Source organism: Crassostrea angulata, chromosome 10 (assembly GCF_025612915.1).
Source record: "Crassostrea angulata isolate pt1a10 chromosome 10, ASM2561291v2, whole genome shotgun sequence".
Classification (NCBI taxonomy): Eukaryota; Metazoa; Mollusca; class Bivalvia; order Ostreida; family Ostreidae; genus Magallana; species Magallana angulata.
The window spans coordinates 32,555,149-32,579,931 of record NC_069120.1 but is presented as its reverse complement, the minus strand read 5'-3'; the positions used below and the strand labels follow the sequence as shown (position 1 = coordinate 32,579,931).

The 24,783-nt window shown below is 31.8% G+C and overlaps 2 protein-coding genes across 2 annotated transcripts in view; one reads left to right on the top strand and one right to left on the bottom strand.

The window, feature by feature from the left end:
* The window catches only part of LOC128165840 (bifunctional methylenetetrahydrofolate dehydrogenase/cyclohydrolase, mitochondrial-like), a 63,676-nt gene extending 63,117 nt beyond the window's left edge, over window positions 1–559 (bottom strand). The window contains exon 1 of the mRNA XM_052830691.1: window positions 470–559. Coding sequence (XP_052686651.1) covers window positions 470–552 — 83 coding nt within the window. The 5' untranslated portion in view covers window positions 553–559. The remainder of the gene's footprint in view (window positions 1–469) is intronic.
* Window positions 560–711: 152 nt separating this feature from the next.
* On the top strand, window positions 712–14,214 carry LOC128167760 (NADH dehydrogenase [ubiquinone] 1 alpha subcomplex subunit 6-like). Its single transcript, XM_052833654.1, has 3 exons — window positions 712–879; window positions 10,457–10,572; window positions 13,975–14,214. Exons 1-3 carry the CDS (start codon window positions 750–752, stop codon window positions 14,104–14,106), a joined length of 378 nt encoding a protein of 125 aa, XP_052689614.1. The 5' UTR covers window positions 712–749; the 3' UTR covers window positions 14,107–14,214.
* The last annotated feature ends 10,569 nt before the right edge of the window (window positions 14,215–24,783 follow it).

The window sequence follows — 24,783 nt, the reverse complement described above, 5'->3', positions numbered from 1 at the left end:
GACATCAGACATGAAAAAAGAGGAGAAGCAGCTCCTGCAATCAAAACGAACGCCCCCCCCCCCACTTTTTTTTTCAAGTTAACCATTAGGCATATAGCGTCATAGAGGCCCCCCGCCCCCCCCCCCCCCCAATTTTTCTTGCAGCAAAGATAATTGTTCCTAAATCTACCTTGAAAAGATGGAAATATTGAGAAGTTGGAGTCTTAGATATACCACCCCCCACTCCCATGGATTAGGAATTTGATGATTTGGGGGGAAAAAAAACCCGCCGCCCCCCCCCCTCCCACGGATAGGATTTTCATGATTTCGGGAATCAGATTTTTTTTGTTTTTTTTTTGCTTGTCAAGATTTCTGAGGATTAGTCTAGCCCCCCCCCCCATCACTCCCACTTTCAATTTGCTTCCGACGCCACTGTATTTTCATCCATTTCTCAATGTAACGTTTGAGGTATATCAATAAGAGTACGTACCTCTTACTCATGTATCTACATCTCATGGAAGTGGACAACAAATGTTTAAAACATGATACTCCAGCAGTCATCCTGGCAGACATTCTAGCAGTGATGGGTAAAAGTAGGCAATAAATAAAATGTCTGGTGGCGTTGATGTCGTGTTTTACATTTAAAAGGTGGTTCAAAACCAAGTTTTATACAATACAAAAAATAGGTAAAAAGCACACACGATTTTGAAAACAAAACTTAAATTATCAGATACATTTTAAAGATCTCGGTAATTATAGGTGCATTCAAAATGTCGAAAACATACAAGGTCGTAAATGGTCTAAAACGGGCCAAGCCTATTATGTCCGCCAATCCGTCAGAGGCAAAAGCAAGAGTTATTCATCTGTATAAGGCATGGTACAAACAAATACCACAAATGGGTAATTTTTTTTTTTAAAAACCTTTTTTGAGCCAGGTTTCATAGTTTCATAGTTGAGAAAATTCGAACGTGTATTATTTATTCTTACTCCTTGTGCCTTGCTTATCAAATAGTATGTTGTTAATGACCACATCATGCCAACTGGACCCCTAGGGAACCACAAATGCTTATGTGACCCATGTTGGTGATAGGCTGATACCTTCATTAGTGATTGCTTAATTGTTTTGTCAATTTTTTTATGCATTTGATCAGGTTTGGACCAATCTCCCAAATGGGATATAATAGCACGTTTGGGATATAATAACCCAAATGGGATATAAATTTCAATTGCAAAAAGAAAAGAATTTTGTTTGGTTACTTTTGATAGAAATCCGCATGAATGTGTATCAAATGCAACAACTTTTGGTTAGCAAGTTTTCCAATAAGGCCTACTGGCATGCGACCAGTACTTGCAGAGTACCTTTTCTTGCCAGTGCATTGTTACGTCATTTTTCATATATAATTTTATTTGTTGATAAAATGACGTAACAATGCACTGGTGAGAAATGGTACTTGGTAAGAACTAGTTGCACGCCAGTATAGTTTGTAAGATTGATCCCAATAAGAAGTTTTAAATTTACTGAGAGATTAATCTTCGTAATAGTACGATTACAGAAAAGGTTGTTTACCAAAAGTTGTTACATTTCAATCTATTCTAATGCAGATTTACCATATTTTTAGCAAAATAAAAACAAAATCTATTTTTTGCACTTAAGGAGGCCGACTTTAGTTTTTATTGCGCATGTTTTTGCACATTCTAGTATGATGATAATACAGTGGATTTGTACTTTTTATGAATTTTTTCGATATCATTTATAAAATTGAACACAATACACAAAATACAGATTTTATGTATCAGGAAATCAGGAAATTTTTATTTTTTAACACGATTTTTCCATTGTGCGGTAGGGGAGCGTTGCCATTGCCGCGATTGCGATTTATGGTGTTGTGATAAAATGAAGTTTTGTAGGAGTACGTCGTAAGAAATAACATAAAAGAAAAAGTAAAATTGTGCGCTGTTGAAAATTTTTACACAGAATGATGCTATCCTCAAGGACATTTTCCTTATGTTTTTGAATGAATGCATTATACCAATCTTCATTCATAATACTTCAAATGTACAGCAAAATTTGCTGCATTTTAATATTTTGAGATGGCCCCCCACTAAAACCCAGACATTAGAATTTAGTATTTTTTACATATAAGGTAGGAAATAATAATACTATTAATGATTTATTAATCATATATAACAATTTGAGAAAAAAAGCTATATTGTAGTATTTTTTTAATCTGCGTGGAAAGTGACAATTACCTATATGTTCCTATAGTAAATGTACCTCTATTTTGAGATGGTCCCTAAAAAGGACCACATGGTCAATTTTCTTGAAACTTCGCAAATAAACTAGAGTTGGTTTAAATGACATAAGGTTAAAAGTTAAACCCAAATCGGCCTCCTTAAAATTAATGTTCCATTTTATGGAGGGTTACAGTGTTAAAAAATCCAGGCATGTAAACTTGTAAATCCTAATATGCAATCGTGTTAGTGTGTGAGTCTGAGGATAAAAAAAGTGTGTAATTATTAACATATAAAACTCGGACATAAACACATGTAAGATTTGACTCAGTTCCTTTGTATGATGTACATTTTCCAGCTTTATTGTCATGATTGTTTTCATTAGTTAATTAAACCTTCAATTTTGCACACTTTCAACCCATAGTTTCTGCATTTGTATCTTCAGGCTTGGCAATAGCACATCTGACATGATACAAATTGACAAATGTAAGTCTACAAGTTTGTTCAGGGTTTTTAATTAAACTAACTTGAATTTTTTGCTAGCCATGTGGGCTACTAAAGTTCGTCATTCCAGGGGCCCACATCAAAATTTAGTTGCCCACACTTTTAATTAAAAAAAGATAAAAAAGAGGTTTGTTTATCTCATTTAATAACATGCCATTGTACACATATATACATTCTTATTGAATTTCGATTTTTGTTAAAATTTTCAAACACTTCATTTTCTAAAATTCATAACTCAAGTCTTCTGAATCAACCACATGTCTTGTTGTTCCTTTACATCTGTAATGGTTAATCCATCTCCTATTACAAATAAAAATCCTTTTCTTTTTGCTGGCTGATATATCGAAATATTATAACAATTGTCGAAATAAGTTAGGCGCTTTGAAAGTAATGTTTCTTAATACACTACGAAACGCTTGACTGATAATGACCTTCAGTAGTCTAGATCATCAAGACGTTTAGGCTTTACCATGGAGATAGATAAAGATAAGCGTCTGAGTGATCAACTTAAATGAAAACATGAAACATTCGGACAAATTTGGAAAAAAGATGTGTTGGCATCAGGAATTGTTTAATCGCCATGTGGGCCCCTGGAATTGCATTTTCAAATCGCCCACACGAAAACTTAGTCGCAAATGGCGAGTGGGCGACTGTTAATTTCAAACCCTGATTGTTGAATTTTGACATGACCTTATATGGCAACTGCTTTGCTGCGGGAAAAGGCATGCCGTAATCGCCAGAAAGGACGAAAAATATACATAATATTTAGCTAATCTGTTGCAATAAGTTTTAAATGAATGACACTTTTTCTATCGAAAATACCAGTATTATTTTTAGAGAAATTATTAAGGTATGATTGAAACTGGACCAAACAGGAAGAGGTTCATGTATATAAAAATCGTTGCCAATGTGACAAATGCGACAATTTCTATAATATAATTCTTATGATATTATACGATAAGGGTTTATAAAAGAAATGTATAATATCTTATTTCTCTAAAATAATTTGACATGTAATTTAAACTGGAATATAAGTTAATGCGTACTCTTTTCTAGTAATGAGATGGATCAAGAAATTTCCCAAGGGGATGAATATATTTTGAGTGCCATGAGGTCCCATGTAGCTCCATTGCTTCTAAATTCAAAGAATTTTGAGAGAGAATTTTTAACCAGGTTTTCCGGTTCTTGAAATAGTGAAAATGGCGGGCGGGCGAGTGGCTGCCAAAAGGGTACCCTTTTTGTATCGATAACTCCTCGTACAGTTTTCAAGATGGCTAAAGGTATTCAGCGTGTCGGTGCGCTAGCACGTTCATCTCATCTCTTTTATTCCAAGTAAAATCTTCCCGTAGTAAAACACTCAAATGACGTCGATTTTTCTTTATTTCAAAGCATTATCGCTTACATTTATGTCAAGAAATATTGAGCCGAATGGTAATTACCTTCTCAGTCAGTTTTGATACTATTGAAAAAAGAAAGCTTTAATGTTAGGTGGTAGAGCTTTCATATTTCGCAGATTTATTCTTTACTGCCACACACCAATGTTCTTTGCATTTAACTTCTAATTCATGATTTGACCTTGGATTTTGTCTATTTTGCTATAACTGTTAGAGCTTTCAAAATTGGCTTTATTTCCTTTGCATGGACATCACTTACCAATATTTTTAAACTTTAATTTGACATTGATCCCAGAGTCTAGTCTACTCTTGTAAGACTAATCTTGGCCATTAAATGCCATACAGGGTATCAGTGTTTTACAAACACATACTGTCCATATTAATTAATACCAAAAATAAACAAGAAATCATATTGACGCAAGCGTCAAATGGGCCGCAAAAATATAATTGTTGTATGAATCATCATTGGTTGTTTACATAAAAAACACACCACAAAGAAAATAACGAGTTGGTTGTATTAATTTTAATGGTAGATTAAATTTTAATTACTATATTTTAATTAACTTGTTTTGAATTTTGACATTTAACTATTATTATTAAGAATAGAGTTTGATAATTTTTTCCTAAATGGAATTATAAATCTTATCTACACTACAGTTTATGAAGATAATCATTGTTATTTCAAAAGAATTAAAAATAAATCAGGTTAGTTCAAATTTTCTGGTCCATACAAATTTTCACTTTTTTCATATTTTTGCGTAAAAAATGATATGGATGTCATTTCATGATAATTTTCTACCACATCTTACATGGAAATATAACAAATTCACACACAAAGTCATTTTATTTGACGCGGCACATAAAAATTCAAATACATCATTTATATAAAAGTCCATGTCCTTCAAGTCTTTAGAATTTCAGGTCTTTAGTATGTCCTGTATACCGATCCCGATACAATGAAAAACTCCGAAATTTTCCGAATTAACGACTGTCTATGACCAACTTTTCATTTATGAGCAAAACAAAAAATATGTAATATTTCTAAAGCTGCTTGGTCCGATTTTTTTGTTATTACAGTATCAAAATTTTTTCCATACAAACCATTTATGGACTTTCTCCTATTTACGCGAGCAGAATCAGTCTCCTTTCAAAGTTAGAAATATTCAAAGTAAATAAAAATAATTTCTTTTTGGGCCAAAGAAAAAACAAACCAAAGTGCATCACTGGAATTTTTAGAAAAGGAAACCGTTTGGTTTCGTCTCCCGAATGATTGGGGTTTTTAGTATTCAACCCGCATGCTATGCATCGATTGTAAAGAAAGCAAACTTCAGAAATATAAGCAAACCTTTATTTTAATACGATGTCAAAGTTGTAATACAACCATGATACCCGTCTCGACGTCAGGGATGAAATTAAACATTTAACATGAGGCGAAATAACGCGTTACCCTTTTATGTCGTTTGTTTGTTAGCAAATTTTGTACGTATTTTTCTTCATTGAAATTTGGCATAATTAACTAGAAAAAACTACTGCAATGTCTATTATTATACATATACTAAGTATAACCATCGTTTAAAAGCGTGCATAAAATTTGATATACAATCTAACCAAGCAGCTTTAAAAGGCATAAAACATATTTCTACATGCAAATTTACTTTTTATTCATAAAAATGAGAATAATATTAATTCATTTTTAAAAAAAACTATCCGCAGAAACGCAGTTACAATATTTAAATGTGTATCAAATAACGGACCGCCTCCTGGCGGTTCATAATAATCATCTGGAAATTGAATTTTAAGCCAATAGCCCAACTGGCCTAAACATTATAAACTGGGGTGTGGGGTCGTTTTAAGTAAATGTACATATATAGCAAAGTTATTTAATTTTAAGATTTGTGCATACCTTTCTTGGTGGGAATGATGTCAAATATATGTTTACACACAGCTAAGCATCGTCTGATTTATGACAAGAAGACCCAAGACTTGTACAGACATTTCTATAACTTCAATTTCTCTTGCACTTATTCTCGATATATTGTTTATTAAGTGAGAATTTCTTGTCAATCTAAATGATAATACAAGGTACTAGTACATAAGGTACAACTATACATATGCACACAGGATAACCTTCAGCCTTGAACCCCTACCCTGTTACATGATAAATGAGTACTTATCCAGGGTATGATTTCTCCGCGTGGATGGTGGTTCAGGGCACAGATGTATGACATTGAAATATTTATCTTAATAATATAATTTAACAGAAAAAATTACCTCACTATCGCAAAAAATATTTTAAACATCAGCTAGAGGCTGTGCTCCCCTCACCCCCCCCCCCCCCCCCCCCCCCCCCCCCGAAAAAAAATAAAGCTGATTTTTAGTGGTGTCTAGCATTATATGATAACATGAAGTTTAATGACATAAATGTAAAATTGTATTATATACATCAAACGAACAAAATTCACAGTTTCAAAAGAGTTTTAGATTTTTCTCTTATTCATTTATCATCTCTACATTCTCACACACTCGATGTTTCTAATACATATAGTTATCTATTGAAAAAGACATCAAGTGCCTCATTTATATCCAACTTTATTGATATCAGGATAATTTGTTACTTTGTGCATCAACTACATGTACCATCGTTGTTCACTTCTCATTCTAGCAGAGTGAAACATCATGCTCAATGATAATTAAATCATATAATCGATAATATACGTAATTTACAAACAAAATCTGATAGGTATATGTTCTTTTGCAGATCAATTATACATTTATCAGATGTATGCAAATTTCTAGGATTTTGATATCTGATAATTTATGAAAAAATGCCAGCTATTGAACTTAGTCATTTTTGGCAAAAATATTGCATATAGACAAAGAGTACTGCATTTCTCTGGATAGGTAGTATTTATCAATTCAGGATTGACAAGTGGGTTATGGATACTGTTCACACAAAAAAAAAACCCTGGTTAGCTGTCACATTGACAGCTTTTCTCTTGTTATTTTTGCTATTTTTCTGAATTAGTTAGAATTAAACGACATGCAAAGATTTGGTAATTTTTTCGCGGAAGAGTGTATGTAACTATACATGTATTTATACTTATTTTTAAATATCAAAATGATTTAGTTGTGCAAGTGCAAGATAAATAATAAATAAATAATAAAATAATCTAAAAGTGTTATGAAAAGAAGTTTTATAATTATTTTAATTAAAGCACAAAGTTTTGTTAAAAATTGAAAGGTTTTGAAGAAATAGTAAGGGTATATACTAGAATGTTTATGTTTTGTAATTATGTTTTTATACCCCCGCTCCGAAGGAGAGGGGGTATACTGTTTTACCCTTGTCTGTCTGTCCGTCTGTCTGTACGTCCGTAACAAAAATTTCTGTCGCATGAAATTTTTACACAGTGTTTGTTAAGGCATGCCATATCGTGTACCAATCGGACGTCAACTTCCTGTTAAATGACGACTTTGTTTATTTTTAGCAAAAACTTTCAAACAAATTTTTGTCAAAGAATTCTCAGCAACTGTTTATCGCAGATGCTTGACATTTTTACACAGTATTTGTCTAGGCATGACATATCGTTAGATATATTTTTGTACCAATCAGACGTCAACTTCCTGTTAAATGACGACTTTGTTTATTTTTAGCAAAAATTTTCAAACAAATTTTTGTTAAAGAAATCTCAGCAACTGTTTATTGCAGAAGCTTGAAATTTTTACACAGTATTTGTATAGGCATGCTTTATCGTGGGATGTATTTTTGTACAAATCGGACGTCAATTTCCTGTTAAATGAGTACTTTGTTTATTTTTAGCCAAAATTTTCAAACAAATTTCCGTCAAAGATTTCTCAGCAACTATTTATCGGAGATGCTTGAAATTTTAATATACTATTTGTTTTGGCATGCCATATTGTATGATATATTTTTTTTATCAATCGGACGTCAACTTCCTGTTAAATAATGACTTTGTGTATTTTAACCAAAATTTTCAAACAAATTTTTGTCAAAGAATTCTCAGCAACTGTTTATCGCAGATGCTTGACATTTTTACACAGTATTTGTCTAGGCATGCCATATCGTGGGATATATTTTTGTACAAATCAGACATCAACTTCCTGTTAAATGACGACTTTGTTTATTTTCAGCAAAAATTTTCAAACAAATTTTTGTTAAAGAAATCTCAGCAACAGTTTATTGCAGAAGCTTGAAATTTTTACACAGTATTTGTATAGGCATGCTTTATCGTGGGATATATTTTTGTACAAATCGGACGTCAACTTCCTGTTAAATGAGTACTTTGTTTATTTTTAGCCAAAATTTTCAAACAAATTTCCGTCAAAGATTTCTCAGCAACTATTTATCGGAGATGCTTGAAATTTTAACATACTATTTGTTTTGGCATGCCATATTGTGGGATATATTTTTTTTTATCAATCGGACGTCAATTTCCTGTTAAATAATGACTTTGTGTATTTTAGCCAAAATTTTCAAACAAATTTCCGACAAAGATTTCTCAGCAGCTATTGATAGCAGATGCTTGAAATTTTTACACAGTGTTTGTTAAGGCATGCCATATCGTGGAATATATTTTTGTACCAATCGGAGGTCAACTTCCTGTTAAATAATCACTTTGTTTATTTTAGCCAAAATTTTCAAACAAATTTTCCTCAAAGATTTCTCAGCAGCTATTTATCGCAGATGCTTGAAATTTTAACACACTATTTGTTCAAACAAATTTTTGTCAAAGAATTCTCAGTAACTGTTTATCGCAGATGCTTGACATTTTTACACAGTATTTGTCTAGGCATGCCATATTGTGGAATATATTTCTGTACCAATCGGATGCCAGCTTTCTGTTAAATGTCGACTTTGCTTATTTTGCATATTCACATCAGAGCGGGGGTATCACTAGTGAGCATTGGCTCACAGATACCTTGTTTCTTCGGAAATTGGATTTCTGAAATTAAGGAACGGGGTGGGTCAGGTGAATTTGATCGTATATGAAATGGTAGAGTTTTAATTATAAGATATTTTAAAATTTATACTCTATTGACGATAATTTTACAAAATTAAGTAGCTGCTTTATTGTAAACAGTACATGTTCACAAGCAGCCCTAAAGCTGTATTTTAATAGCTCTCCGGAAAATGTTGATTAACCAACTTCACTAAGTGAGTCTCTATTGAACCGACATTCAGGACGTCATTTTCATATCCCGTAATAATTGCTTGAAGTAAAAATAAATTGCCAATTTTCACCTGCTTGATAAGCTTTTTTTCCCTATATATTGCCGACAATACAAAATAAAACATTTTTAAAAAATAATTTAGACACTTTTTAATTTCACGACAGTTAACCTTATCATTGGAATTTTTTTTTTAAAAAGTTTAAGGGGGGGGGGGGGGGATGTCGCTTCTTATGTCTCATATTAATCAAAATCTCAAAACAAAAGTCTTTAAATAGTTTGTTTTTCTTCTTGATAATTTGCAACTCAGTTATTTAATTGACAAGCTGGCCGACCCTGTGTAATTTTTCGCGAAAGGGGGGGGGGGGGGGTGGGTTATTGTCACTACTTTGTGATAGCAATAGGTAGAATGATGCTTTTGGAGATATTTTGTTAATTCAGCCGAGCTCTATACTTAAACAATTTGTTGCATGAACTCTAATAAAAATGCGTGTATATCTAAATCCATGTATATTCAAACAAAGTCATTATATGTAATATTTTCCAGTTCTAAGAAGATATCTAAAGCCGATCAAATTTTTTACTCGCATCTTTTATACATTCTCTTGAAAAATTGTACACCAAGCTCATAATTTATTTTTCCGAAAAATAATACTTCCTAAGAAATGTTAACGTTGTTGTCCAGAGATAATAATATGATTATAGACCTACCTTATATTTTTTTTTATTTATTCTGTCCCCATTATGGCGATTATGGCATGCCTTTACCTGCAGATAGCCTTTTCTATCGGTGACGTCACTCATTCCATATATGGTCATGTCAAAATTCGACAAATTTGTAGACTTTACATTTGTCGATTTGTTACATGTCAGCTGTGCTATTTCAGAAAACGGAAATTCAAATGCAGAGACTACAGATGGAAAGTGTGTATTATAGTGACAGGTTACATGTATATGTATATGAATAAAATTACACTCATTCATACTCAGGCTCGCACACCAACAGGATTGCATATTCGGATTTACAAGTTTACAGGTCTGGATTTTTAACACAATTACCCTCCATACCATTTGGGCTATTATACCAAATGAGATATTATATCCCATCTGGGTGATTGGTCCCAGCCTGTTGGTTATAATCCCAAATATCTTATTTTCAGTACAATTATACAAATTAGATGTGACAGAAAAAGAAGCCTATGCAAAGCTGAGAGAAGAATTTGCCAAGAACAAACATGTGACAGATTTACGAGTAATTGATCTATTGGTTGTGAAGGTAAAACAAATGGAAATTTGTTGGAAAGTTTTGTAGGTGCCCAATTCAGCCAACCCCTACCCCTGATCACTAAAACATTAAAGTACCATATTGTAGTGTACGTAATAAGATGAGTCAGTTAGGATCACATTCTGATATTCAAAGTATTTGTTTACCATTTCCTATATTGTTTTGAATTAATTTCCAGATTCTTTAATTAGGGCTTTTCGACTTTCGGTCGAAAAGACCTATTGTTTTTGTCTTTTTTATTATTATTATTCTCGATAAAGTTTCGTCAAGGATTTATTGAATACAGTGAATGATATTTAAATTGTGATTGCATAGGCTTATAGCAGTTGTTAATGACACGCGTAAGTAAGGTTTTGAACATTCGGTTTCGGTACTTCTGGATTTGACAAGGAAAATACTAAAAATTAAATGAAACGCAATATGCTGCTTATTTTTGGAGTTAGAACATTCAAATTTTAGAATTGGATGTATCTTGTCAAGATGTTTAAAAATGTAAGTGTGGGCATTTTTCTATCTCTCACCGTTTTTGGGAGTTGATTTTAATCAACTCTCCTATGCAGTAACTCTGGCACCGAAAGTGAAACAATGTTTGGACCTAAGCACAAATCATAACCGCTGCCAAGACTAAGTTCTTGAAAATAATAGAAAAAAATTCGATGTAATGTATGCTGAAGCATTGTTTTTCAAGGAAACTTATCTATAAACACTTTGAAAATAGTCAAATTTTTTATACTACGAACAATATAGATATTTTTGTAGTCTCATGTATTCCTACGCCAGAGTTAATATAGTCTCGTTCAACCAGACGCTCGGCTGTCTCAGTAAATCTGCGACAAGCAGAGAGGGGCTCTCTTGCTTGTCGGATATTAACGGAGACAGCCGATCGTCTAGTAAAACGAGACTAGAGTTCGATATCAATGGTGCTTGGATCTATACAATTTTTAGAATTTTTTCGATAACTAATACATACTAGTTGTTGAAATCTATCTTTAAATATTACACAACATATGATTCATATGGGGTTTCTAGAAATTCTTGTCGGAAAAGTCTAAAAAATTCATATTATAAAAAAGTGCGTAATTCAAATACAAACTAGAAACTAATTGCCATGCAAGATAAATTGATTTTAAAACAAATGATAATCGATAAAATCAACTCCCGTCAGTACTTCAGTTCTTTGATTGAGATATGAGACCGAAAACTTGAGAAAAGGGGGGATGAAAAAATAAAGAAAATTTAAACATTATGAATTTTATAGCGCGGATAGTCATTGTTTAGATAGAAGGAATTTACATATATTCTAAGTTTCATTGAAAACTATTTTGTACTTTGGGTTTTATGAGCCGATGAAAATCGTCTATGGGAGTTTCTATGTTAAATTGAATTCGCATGTGTAACATTTTCTCACACAGTTTTAAAGCGAATATATTTATATTTACAATCAGGCACCTAATGCGCAGACCGGAAATGTTCTGGAAAAAAAATCTAAAAAAATAAGGGATCTGAGAAGCCAAAGCTGAAAACAGCCCTTAAGCTATAACTTTTTTATTGTTTAAAAACATGTTGCATTTATCAACCATTACATAGAGACTGTACCGAATTATATGTACCAACGTAATGAATAGTATTTTATAATATGTTGTTAGTGCATCAGATTTTGAGCAGGTACATGTAAACAATCAGCTGTCTGATTTACCGGTCTACAAGTAAAAATTTTAAAATGCAGACGATAGTTCCTCTCAAGTTAAAATTAAAAGAAACTAAACGAAAATCAAAACAAGCTACAACCACCGTCACAAACGGCACAAATATATTTTCGATGTTTCTAATGTTCCCTTTGCACGTTAACCTTTGCACTACAAGCAAATTCATCTCCGTTCAAGATAGCTGCTTCTAACATAGACTGGTCCCCTGTCTCTAAACTGGTTTTCGATATATAAAATATCGAGCCCGAAGTTGAACTGATTGACCCCCCATTCTCTTTGTCTTATTATTATTTTCGTAAATTATTCAAATTTGAAACATAATTAGCCCATAATTTTTGCATATATATTTCCCTTTCCATAAGGATTATTTATGCTAAATTATGTTGAATTTGAGTCAGTAGTTCTTGAGAAGACTTTTATAAATGCGCCCCTAGTTCTACAGTTTTGAGGATTTCTCCGCTTTAAATAAAGATAAATCTTTTCTGCAATTTATATTCCCCGTTCCATAAGGATGCTTTGTGCCAAATTTGGTTGAAATTGGCCAGGTCCCCTTTAAAGGGAATATTATTTATAATAATTGAAAATTTGTTGGTATTTATGGATATTGTTAAAAAATCTTCTCAAAAATCATTTGGCCAGAAAAGCTGTTACTTGTGTGGAAGCATTCTCAGGTAGTGAAGATTTAAGTTTGTTCAAATAACCCGAGGGGGATTGATATTTTACCTAGGAATATACAGAGAAAATTTTTTAAAAATCTTCTTCTCAAAAGACAAATTATTTTCCCATGGAAAATAAAGGATCATGTGCCAAAACTATTTATGCGGCCCCTTTTTGTACGGCGAATTATATCAAATCTACAAAAATGTTGATAGTTTTTAAAGCAAGAGTATATAAATATGATGTCTTTTAAATTGTTTCAATAGTTCTAACACATTTTAACTATAAGGGTATCTGCATTATCGTTGTTTTTTAAGACCCATCACAGCTGGAATTTGCCGTGGTTTGTGACCATATGTTGTATATGAATAAAGATGAAAATAATGGGCGGGTCTTAGTACAATAGGCTGATGTGCCTGTCAATACATTAAACAGATTTAGGTCGAGACTGTTTTATATATCACGTGACAACAATTTCCAGTCGAAATCAAAGTACCAAGTATACTTATGGGAGTATTATTCCCACCAAGGTATTTCCATCAAGATAAATTGTATGAAAGCCCAAATCCACCAACTTTGTGACCTTCCAAATAAGGGCTACACAGTATAAGAAAAAGTTTCCGCTTCGCTTCGAGTCGGTTGACGATGGTTTTCTTGGGGTGTCAATTTCAACTCTTACCCTCCCAAACAGGCACTATTTATATTATGTTACTATGTTAGCATCCACATAACTTAATATCCTTGTATCAAGGTCACAGTGACCTTCTTTTGGTATTTTACAATTAATTAATCTTTTAATAATTTAATCAAGATATTATGTATTTGATAATTGTTGCTCAGGTAAGCGACATGGCCCCTTAGCCTCTTGTTTAAGATCCAGTATTTGATGCCTTGTTACTCATCATTGAATATCTTCACAAGCTGTGTAACCATCTCAAATCAAGTAAAACTTAGTTCTCACGAAAAAGGCCAACATTAGAAATGTTTTTATTGCATATGTATTGATATAACTTTTCTTTATTTTGAACAGGGCCAATTGGAATTGATCAATACTGTGGAACATTTCAATCAAAAACCCCACGTGATGCGATTCTTTAGAGATACACATAATCCAAGGCCTACAGATTTTTTAGGAAAGTTTTATGCTGGACATGATCCCTGAGAGAATAATTACACATGTATGTGTAATCATGTAATCAGTTGATTCAGTTTACATATTTTTTTTTAATTAAAGATTTCTTGTAATGAATAAAATTGACATGTTAAAGTCTTTTAAATAATCAATCTTACTTATTATCAAGAGGTTAAATAGAATCTCTGATAACTTGAGTTGGTAAAGTAACTGTATTCACAATCTGTGGTTTTTTTAAGTTTAAAGGTACATGTATATATGCCGTTTGAAATGAAAATTTTAAGAGAAAGTATTACATATAAATTAAATATAAATTTCAAATAATTTATTTATTGACCGGGCCGGTCAGTAAACGCCCAGCTATTAAATATTCATAAACACATGATGTGACAAGCTAATTTTAGAACGTACACAATATGTTGACGCGATAACGTGATCGGTTCGTTGGTATTAAAATAACGTGTTCGGTGAGAAATTAAAGAAACAAACAGCTTGACAGAGAACGTTGTAAAATGAGAATCTATAGTGGAGACCACTTTGAGCGGTGGACACGTGTAAGAAACTCATGTTTAACTTCCTGCTATAGACAGGTGGGTCACACAGCTGTGTGTTTTCGTTGTTTAATAAGATATTTCCTCATTGAGGAAAAGAGGCTCATGTCTATGGTATGATATTCATTGTCTGAATATTATAAAATTTATATAGCTCTCACTCGAATACTTAAAATCTATAAATTGTATACTGAGTATGTTTTGAGTTGATGTGCCCCAGGAAGGATAATTTTGACATTCTTCTTCAAAACCATATAGCATTATTTGTTGTTAAATGTATAAATTAAATGGACAATTGCAAAAGAGCTCTTATCGATTGTCATCGACATCGATACGCAACCATCCTGACAATATCTGATATTTTTTCTGTTAAAAGCACACAATCATGTTAATATGAGTTCAAACAACTGTAAACAAACCTGTCGTGTTACCTCGTTCTGCAAGCTTCTTTTATGAATTACAATGTCCGCGCACGTGCGCAAATCAATGTCAAAAAGTTAATCATTAATGAATATGCATAAGTAAATACTAGTAGCCGTTATTCATTTTCAAATTATGGTTAGTACTTCGTTAATATTTATTTTAAAAAATGCAACAATTCTTTTTCATATATCTAGTCATGCTTACAAAATTTTGGTCTGGTTTTCAACATCGCAAAAATGCCGATAAAAACGGCATATATACCTTTAAGATATTGCATTGTACAAAATGTGAACAAATAAGATTATACAGCAGTCATTAGGGTACTATAGTGGTCAGCATGTCCGTGCGACCGTCTTTCCGTCTGAGATCACTTGTCCGGAGCATATCTTCTCTCCTCTTGGGCCCAATCTGACCCATACTTCACCCACAGAGTACCTAGGGTAAAGAGTGTGCAGTAACCTCTAACCATAATTCTAGGTCTAAGGTTAAGGTCATAGCAGAATTATATATAAAATCCTTGTCCGGGGCATATCTCCTCTTTCTTTGGTCCAATCTGGCTCTTATTTCACTCACAGTGTATCTTTGGTTAAGGAGGAAGTCTTTTCGTTATCGAACATCCTTCTGATAACAAGAAATTCATGAAATGTTGACACAGTCAAACAGATCATATAAGTAAATGATTCTATCATTTTGTTCAAATTTGACCTTCTCGTTTTCACATAAAGGTCAGGTCAAGGTCACTACCTTTATCCTCAATGATAAAAATAAATGTAGTTCTTTGCAGTTATGTAGACATCTGTTTAAGATATTTAATTCTATTCGTCAATGAAATGATAGAGTATCAGAATGTCTATCAGCTTATACCCTTAAATTGGAATAAATATTAAAACTAAAATTGATATTGCTTAACCCGCATTTCCTCTAATTTTCTTAAACTTTGAAGATATTTTGATTTTTTTTATGCTTCCAATATTAGAGTATCAGGGATGGGGTCAATTTCTTTCAAAAGTAATCGATTAAATTACAATTACTTTGGGTTTTAAAAGTAATCGATTATAAGCTGACTACATCCAATTTCAGAAGTAATAGATTACATTAGATTACTTTTTCTTCTTGTAATCATGGTTACTTATGATAACTTTCGATTTCATTACCAGTATTTGGGGGTGGGGGTCCTTTGGGTTTTTTTATCTTAGTTTAGATATTTAATCTTTGGAAAGAAAAAAATGCATTTCGGACAGAAGCATTTATTCTGATATCAAGTTACCAATTTTTACAAACTTTTTTGGTACACTTTATCACCATAAAACATCCATTGAGTTGGGTAAATATCTCCGTATTCTTAAAGAGAAGACATCAAATATGACACAGTTTTAATTATATAGATTAAACAGAAAACACATAATTGACTGTATATATATGTGTTGAACTGTTACATGTATAGGCTTTTACTGCAATTTAATAACACGAGGTTGACTAGGATCATTGTGCTATATTCCTGTTTTTATAACGGTACTATCTTACAGTGTGTTCCCATTTTGCATACACTTGGTAATAAGGTACAAAACAATTAGTGTGAATTCTGTTTTGATAACAATTTTTTTTCAAGTCTGCTTTTTACCTGAGATTTCCCTGTATTTTTCATATGCATTTCAAAGAATAGTTAATTAAGTGAATTATACTGTACATGTATTCTAGTGGTTTACTTTATTTAGATTAATGAATTTAACAAATTTTAATTCTTTAAATTGTTTTTAGATTCATTCTGATAATAATGTTTTGGTTATATTCAGATGATGAAATACACCAAACACTAGCTACTTGAACTTATGAATTGTTATTCACAATGTTTAAATTAAAAATGGGAACAAGCCTATCTTAGCTGACATAAAACACACCTGTATTATCTTAGATGCTACATATAAAACACATACTTGCACTCATTCTTTATTGAAACCATATCTAAATTGAATCTTATTCACTTTATATTTCTAATGAACTAAGATTTAAATCTTTTTTATTTTACTAATGTAATCATGAAAGTAAGTAATCATTACTCATGATTACAGGCCTTTTTTCAGAGTAATCGATTAAATTATGATTACCTGTAATCAGGAAAATGAGTGATTACTGATTACTCTTGATTACCCAGCAACTTGTAATCAATAACATTTGATTACAATTACTGATTATGATTACCACATCCCAGTAGAGTATCTCTGATTTTTAAATATTATGAAGACTTTATATAAAGGTATAAATTGACAGAAAAGCTAATATATTTACTATTTAAAAGAGAGAAAAACTGATATTAGTGATTTTTTCACATAAATCACTGTATAGAATGGGCGATTGAAAAAAGCTGATAAAAATGTAATTTGATAGGCAAATCATATTTCAAAAATATGTTCTGAAACCCAAGTATCATATCATTAGTTAAAAAACCCAACATTAATGTTATTGTTTTTAAATGCTAAAACAGACTCATTTATTTACAGCAATTCTGAATTACGAAAGATATGATATTTTCCTACGCCAATATTCCACCAAATATATAGTCCTTGTTAGATTCTAAACATTGATTACTATTTCTATGCCAAGTTGTATGATAGTAAAAAAAGAAAGAATAATTTACTATTTTAATTTCCTTTCATCTTGTATCAATGAACAATTTATCAAATTTACGTTTGACAAGTCGAAAACCTGAAAAGCCTCCTTCCTTAAAGGGTTTACAGTGACCTTGAATGAAGGTTGTAGGTCAAGGTCATATCGGACTACGCAAACAATCGTTTTTCAGAGCATAAATAGCCTTATCTGACTCATACTTCACATAAACAAAGCTTTTGAGTTAAGGTGGCTCGACACACCAATGCATTATTTGATGGATTGATGAAGAATTTTCTTTGAGAAATGATTATTCAAAAATGACACCTATATCGGCCTCTTATTATTTTATATGAATTTTTATGTATTTTTTTATAGAAACCGGAAACATCGTTTTAGCTGCGAACAAGATATATTAGAGCTAAAAATTTGTTATCAATTAATTCACAATACAATTATCTATAAATACATATCAAAACAGTTAAACTTTGAAATATTTTTGTAAAAAAAATATTTATGAAAATGGAAAAAAAGGATTGTAGATATTTTTTAAATCTATGGATAAAAACTGCAGATAAACTGTTACTCGCATTTAACAATTGCTGTACAATCATATTTCAACAAGAAATTGAAACCAAATAGTGAAATTAAAGTATAAATGGAAAATTTTAAAATCGAATCGATCCCGATTGTAATTAAACTGATCCCGAACGAAATCACATATAGTTAGAATGAATCAGAATTTTGCAAAAATTTCAGGTTGATTAGCTGTAAAATGGTTTCGTCATTTACTAACTTTAATTTTTATATCAATTACTTAGAAAAAAACTGCAGTTTATTTGTAAAATTTCAATTTTAAAATAATTCTGATCGGGATCAGTTTTTTTTTCAATCGGGATCGGTTCAAATTTGATAAATAGCAATTTTTCCAAAATTTCGCATTTTCATTTCAATTTCTTTGTAAAAAAAATCATTGTATAGTAAATAGTTTATGTGACTATATGTTACTTTTAAAATTTTATCCATAGATTAAAAAGATAATAAAGAATTACAATTTTGATTTTCAGAAATATTTTTTTAATTAAAAAATTAAACACTTGACCAAACGATCTTTGGCATGAATTTATTTATAATTATATTACACATTAATTGACAACAAGTTTTAAGCTCTAATATATTCTGTTTGTCTGCAAAACAGTTTTTCCTATTTCGCTGAAAAAATACAAAAAAATTCGTATAAAATAACTGAAAGCCGATATTGATCTCTGTTTTGTGGAATCATGTTTCAAATAAGATTCTCTATCGATCCATAAAATAAAATTTTGGTGTGTCGAGGAACCTTAAGGGTGTGGTGTTACCTTGAACCAATTTTCAAGGTCAAATGTTAAGGTCCTAGCAGAATGATACCTAGGATCCAGATCGTCCATCTGAATTTCTTGAATATTGCAATTTCTTCCTTACGCGTACGCAGGTTGGCCGAATACTCACCGAAACTTACTGGTTCGTATCTATGCAGTACTCTCGACTGCATTAAAAAGTCGTTCAAGTTCTTTATTCCAAGAGACAAATATACATATTAAAAACAGTATTACAGTCAAAGTGTACATAATCATTTTGATTATTTATATTATTAAGAGATCGATGCTTGTTTGCATAATATAAATATTTCCCTAAATTACACATTTCTTTAGTACATGTGTATTTCAAGTAGATAGTAACTGTATAACTTTATAGACACTTAGTATTCGGGAGTATTATTTTTAATATACATTGTATACTTTTCTCTTAAACTACGAATTGATGGACAAATAAGATTTTAAAAAATGGAATTCATCTCCAATTTCATTTGAGTTGCAAAAGTCACATTTTCGACAATCACGTGTTAAATTATCATACCTCCCTGTTTCGATAAAAAGGTATATCGGCATTCCAATAATTTTAAAAAAGATTAATTAAATGAAAATGATTAAAATAAAAAAAAAGATCAGTCCTCTCCCTCCCCGAAAATAAAATTAATCCTCAGAACCCCCTGTAAAAATGTTTAGGATCTCCACAAATATCTGTATTTTTAAAGAGATTTGTTGCTGCGTTTGATAAAAAATGCGCGTGAAATGTGATGTCTTTTGATCTTTATACGGGGCATACCAACTGTTTAAATATAATCGTCATCCATGTGATTCTGTCTATATTTATACAATTTTAATGATTGAATAAGTTTCTCAAAATAAACTGCAAATGCAAAAAAACAAAACAAAACAAAAAACAACAACAAAACAAAAAACCATGAGGAGAATCAAACTATAGACAACTTTTTAAAAAATCTAATTGCTTATGTTGTTTTATTGTTTTAATGCATATGCCCCCCTGAGTGCCCTTGATTGGTGAATAAATATATCTATCATATGATATAGTGCATTTAGTATACAGACATGTTCATTTCATCAATCGCCTTGGCAGAGACGCATCAAAATTTGTACAATATTGTTCGAAGAAGGTCCAGAAGTTAGAAAACAAATGTCTATGCTATAGTTTAATAGGGAAAAGACATAACACGAACCGTGATTTAGATCCAATCAAGTGATACTGCTTTAGAAATATTCGAAATGGTACGAATATATATAACAATTACATAGAGACCTGATCAATACTTAAGAATGGATGAATAAAAACAAGCATTCTGAGAGTATTGCATAAGCAATACACGTCCCCTACCGGTTTGTATTATTCTATGAAAGCTTCGAAGCATACAACTATTTCAAAACTATTATAAACGAGATGTTATGCTTTAATCAGAGATAAAAGAACAGAGGAAATTCAAACTACATAGTTAATATATATATTATTAGTATATAAAAATAATAGACTCGAATTTTTTAGCTTTAATACCGAGAAATCGGAAGAGTACTGTCTTTTGTTTCATATATTTTAAACATCATTTGTACTTGACGATTACCAATTTGTTTTTATTTTTTCTAAATGAAGTTTCGCCAATTAATAATCAACGAAAATTTCTTTAAAATCCAGAAATTATCTGGATTTTTTTGGATTTTACCATCTTGCACATGCGCATTACATTCACGCTAAATCACGGGAGTCTCTTAGTTTATGTTTCCACAATATCACATTTGCATGGATAGACTCCGAAACGATATTACAAGAACGTGTAAACTAAGCAGAGTGTAGTGAAATTAATAGCATTATTGTAGTCTTAAATCTTGGTTATGTAAATGTCAACAATACGGTGTGTCGATGTATCTATTTCGTAAATGTCCGATATCATATGCAATGTCAACCCGTCAAAATCTAGTTGAAATTAAATTTAAAAAATGGGTAAAATAATACTCTTTATCTTATCTCCTGTAATTTCGCCAAGTATTTGCTGGTAGCAATTTGTGAAAACAATGCACTGTTATGCAGAATATCATTTCTTACCGTCTTCTGTGACCAACCCGATAACGAACCTGATTGTAATAATACAAAAAACCTGTCGATTGGATTTACAACACAATGCTTGACACTATTTTACAGAACTTATTTGTTTGTTACATTGAAACATTGAAAGGAATGGTACAAGTAATGCACGATATTATTACTGACTACATACTTTCCTCGTTTATTCAATACACACCGAAGCCGATAACATACCTGAACATTAAAAACTTGGAATATGAAAATTAATTTTCTCGAAAATTAGTCAACCAGACGCTACAAAAGTGTCAACTTGATCTGTAGTTTGACAATTTGAAGCTGTTCAGCAAATTTCATATTATTCCTCAAACGCATAAAGAAAACATTTGGAAAACAGAAGTGGGACAGACAGACGGACAGACTGCCGGACGCAGAGGAAAGCTATAGACCTCTTCGATGAAATCGGTAGGGGACTAATAAGCTTAATATAAATCTTAAGAAAACACGATGTATGGTTATCGGTACAGAACAAAGACTTAAAAAATGTAGAAAATCTATACAAGTTGAGAGTGTTGTTATTGAAAATATGTCGTGTGCAAAACTTTTAGGAGTTTACATAGATAAATGTCTCACTTGGTCAGAACATGTTGATATTTTGTCAAAAAACTTCCAAATAAAATAGGTGTGGTGAGTAGATTGCGTTCATTTATGTCTTCTGAATTATTGCTGAAAATTTTTAATACAATTATTTTTCCACATTTTAATTACTGCTGTACTGTCTGAGGAAACATGAACAACAAAAATGGTCTTTAAAACTTCAAAAGCGAGCCATTAGAGTGATTTTCAACAAACACTGTTACTCATCTACGTCAGAAATGCCACAACAACTGAATTGCATGCCTCTTGCAGATTACTTTTTCTACAGAACAATTATTCTTCTTATACCCGCACTTTCTAAAGAAAGTTCGGGTATATTGTTGCTATCCTGTTCCGTTTGTCCGTCCGTCTGTCACGTTTTACTTTCTCAAACTGCTCTTACATTTTATAAACCAGCAAACTAAACTCTTGGACTTTGGATAGGGGTGTCATGTTGTTTTGTAAAAAGGTTTCAAAAATTCTCTGGTAGTCCGGGGGTGAAATAATTGGTAAAAATTACGGGGTTTTTTTTCCAAAAAAACCTTCCTCCTCGATCTCCTTCTACATTTTCAACAATAGACAAATCATCTCTTGGACTATTTTTTGGGGTGTCCTATAGATGCGCAATAAGGTTTCGGAAATTTTGATGGCTGAAAAATGACATTTATTTTTTTAAACAAAATATCTGGTTTGAAAAACGTCAAAATTTTTTGCTGTAGCCAAATGATTTTCTAGAATATGATTGGGGTGTCATTTTGAAGTGTGATCAGGTTTCAGATTTTTTCTTTTTATCACGGGGGTTGTGGGCAACAAAAAATGACGTTTTTAAAAAAAAAAAAAAGTATGGTTCACAAAACTCCTCTTACAACTTTTGGATAATCTACGTCATCTCTTGGGATATGATAGGGGCTGTCCTATAGATGTGCAATAAGGTTTTGAAAATTAAAATTTCATCCTGGGAGTAAAATATTAGCAAAAGTCGACGTTTATCGATCCGAAAAAAACCCTACATCCCAGAACTTCTCTAATGATTAAATGAATAGACACATCATATCTTGGGATATGATAGGGGTTGTCCTATAGATGTGCAATAAGGTTTTCAAGATTAAGATTTCATCCTGGGAGTCAAATAGTAGCAGAAAATTGGAGTTTTTCACTTTAATAAAAACCCTTACATTTACACTTTTCTTAATTGTCGAATGATCTATTAAAAACCCAATATAATGGGGACTAAGAAGTTCTAGAAACTGGTAAAAAAATGTTTTTCTTTTAAAAAAAAATCACATTACACGTTGCATAATTGACAAATGATCTATTGAGATATAATCAAAAGTCCTATTTCTACCTGGGGATCAATAACTAATATTCAAGTTAAAATTAATTACAATAAATGATTCAAATTAAATTTTATACTCCACATCAACCCCCCCCCCACCCCAATCTAAAGATTTAGGCTTCTCACATTCTTTCAGTACAGTGTGCTGTAACAAATTTTAAATCATTTGGTCTTTCCACCTTTCAGGTGAAAGAACTCTTGTTTTCTTTATGTTTTTAGGTCTTTCCACCTTTCGGGTGAAAGAGTCTTGTTTTCGTTATGTTTCTTCTTCTTCTTCTTCTTCTTCTTCTTCTTCTTCTTCTTCTCTTTTTACCTCGGAGTCACTTTTTTGTTATTAGGGGTATCTAAATAATTTAAACTTGATGTAATTGCTCATTAAAAGTTATGGTACCAATTGACCCTGTGTCAAAAAACTCCCAGAACTTACAGAGTTACTGCCCTTTGAGAAGGAAATGCGTGTTATCGCTACTCCTCTGAGACCATAAGAGATAGAGACTTGAAACCTTTACTAACGCCTGTAGTTCACTTAGACGCTCCTTCTATCCTGGCATTTCTGCATTGAAAACAATTGCGCAATATAATTACATGTATGTCTTTTATTTTGCACTGTCTACAATCTTCTTTGTTGCAACTACATGTACAGGCTTTTGTTGTTATCAAAATATTCTGATGTTTATATATTTATCCATGTGTAGGGTGAGGGAGGTGGGGGGGGGGGGGGGGGTCAGAGTAATACATGTAATTGTGATTGCAGGGGGATGGATTGGGGTCCAGTGTGTATTATTGATAATTTTACTCTTACGGTAATATAAAAGAATTTTCAAGAGGGCGGGAGGGTCTGAACCCCTCACTTCCACCCCTTCTCTAAATCCATGCACACAATGATGTTGGAACACAGAAGCAAATCTAAAGCTGGCAACCACCGAGGGGACGGGGAATAATTTTATTTTGCTTATAATAATTATATAGACCATACTCAGTAATTTCTATGATATGAAATGTTAATATTATTAATTAACTAAAAAAATTAATTCACATGCAAACAGTTCAACCCCAAATCGTACAAAAAAGGCTTTACATATGTATTATGGGATGGAATCTCATTCTCTATGAAAATTATAATTTTTAAAAATTACTAGAAATTGCATGTAGCCTTCGTTTTATTAAAACTGGTACTTTAACAAAACAGTGTTATTTAGGGTCAAACACTTGGTGCGGGTATTACTGTCTAATAACAGCATCTAGTTTGTTGTTTTTTGAAGTAAGAAATATACCAATCAATGCGCGAAATGAACTGTTTTCAAACCTTTTAAATGTAAATAAAATTAACATTATTAATTGTCATTGACTCTTGTGGGGAGACGAATCTCTCATTGTCAATTTAAACCAACGTATTTTTTTAGCTGTTCAAAGATTGTGGTAGATTTACGTAATTTTAGTCTTACTGCCTAGACCAAATTCAAACAGAACTGTTTGTAAATACATGTACGTTTGTACATTATTAATTAAAAGGACTTGGACACGATTTCAGCTAAAAATTTTCAAAATTTATTATTTCAATTTTTATGTCTAGAATTCTTAATATTTATGTTTTCAATGTTTTGACAAATTTGAAAGTCAGATATCGAGTTACAAGTGAGTTTCAGAGGTTAGAATTCTTTGTTTTGTAAACAAAGCTTGAGTCCTGTTAAAGTTCACATATTAGTATTTGTTGTATTGGTATAAGTTTCAATCTAATGTTGCTGTTTG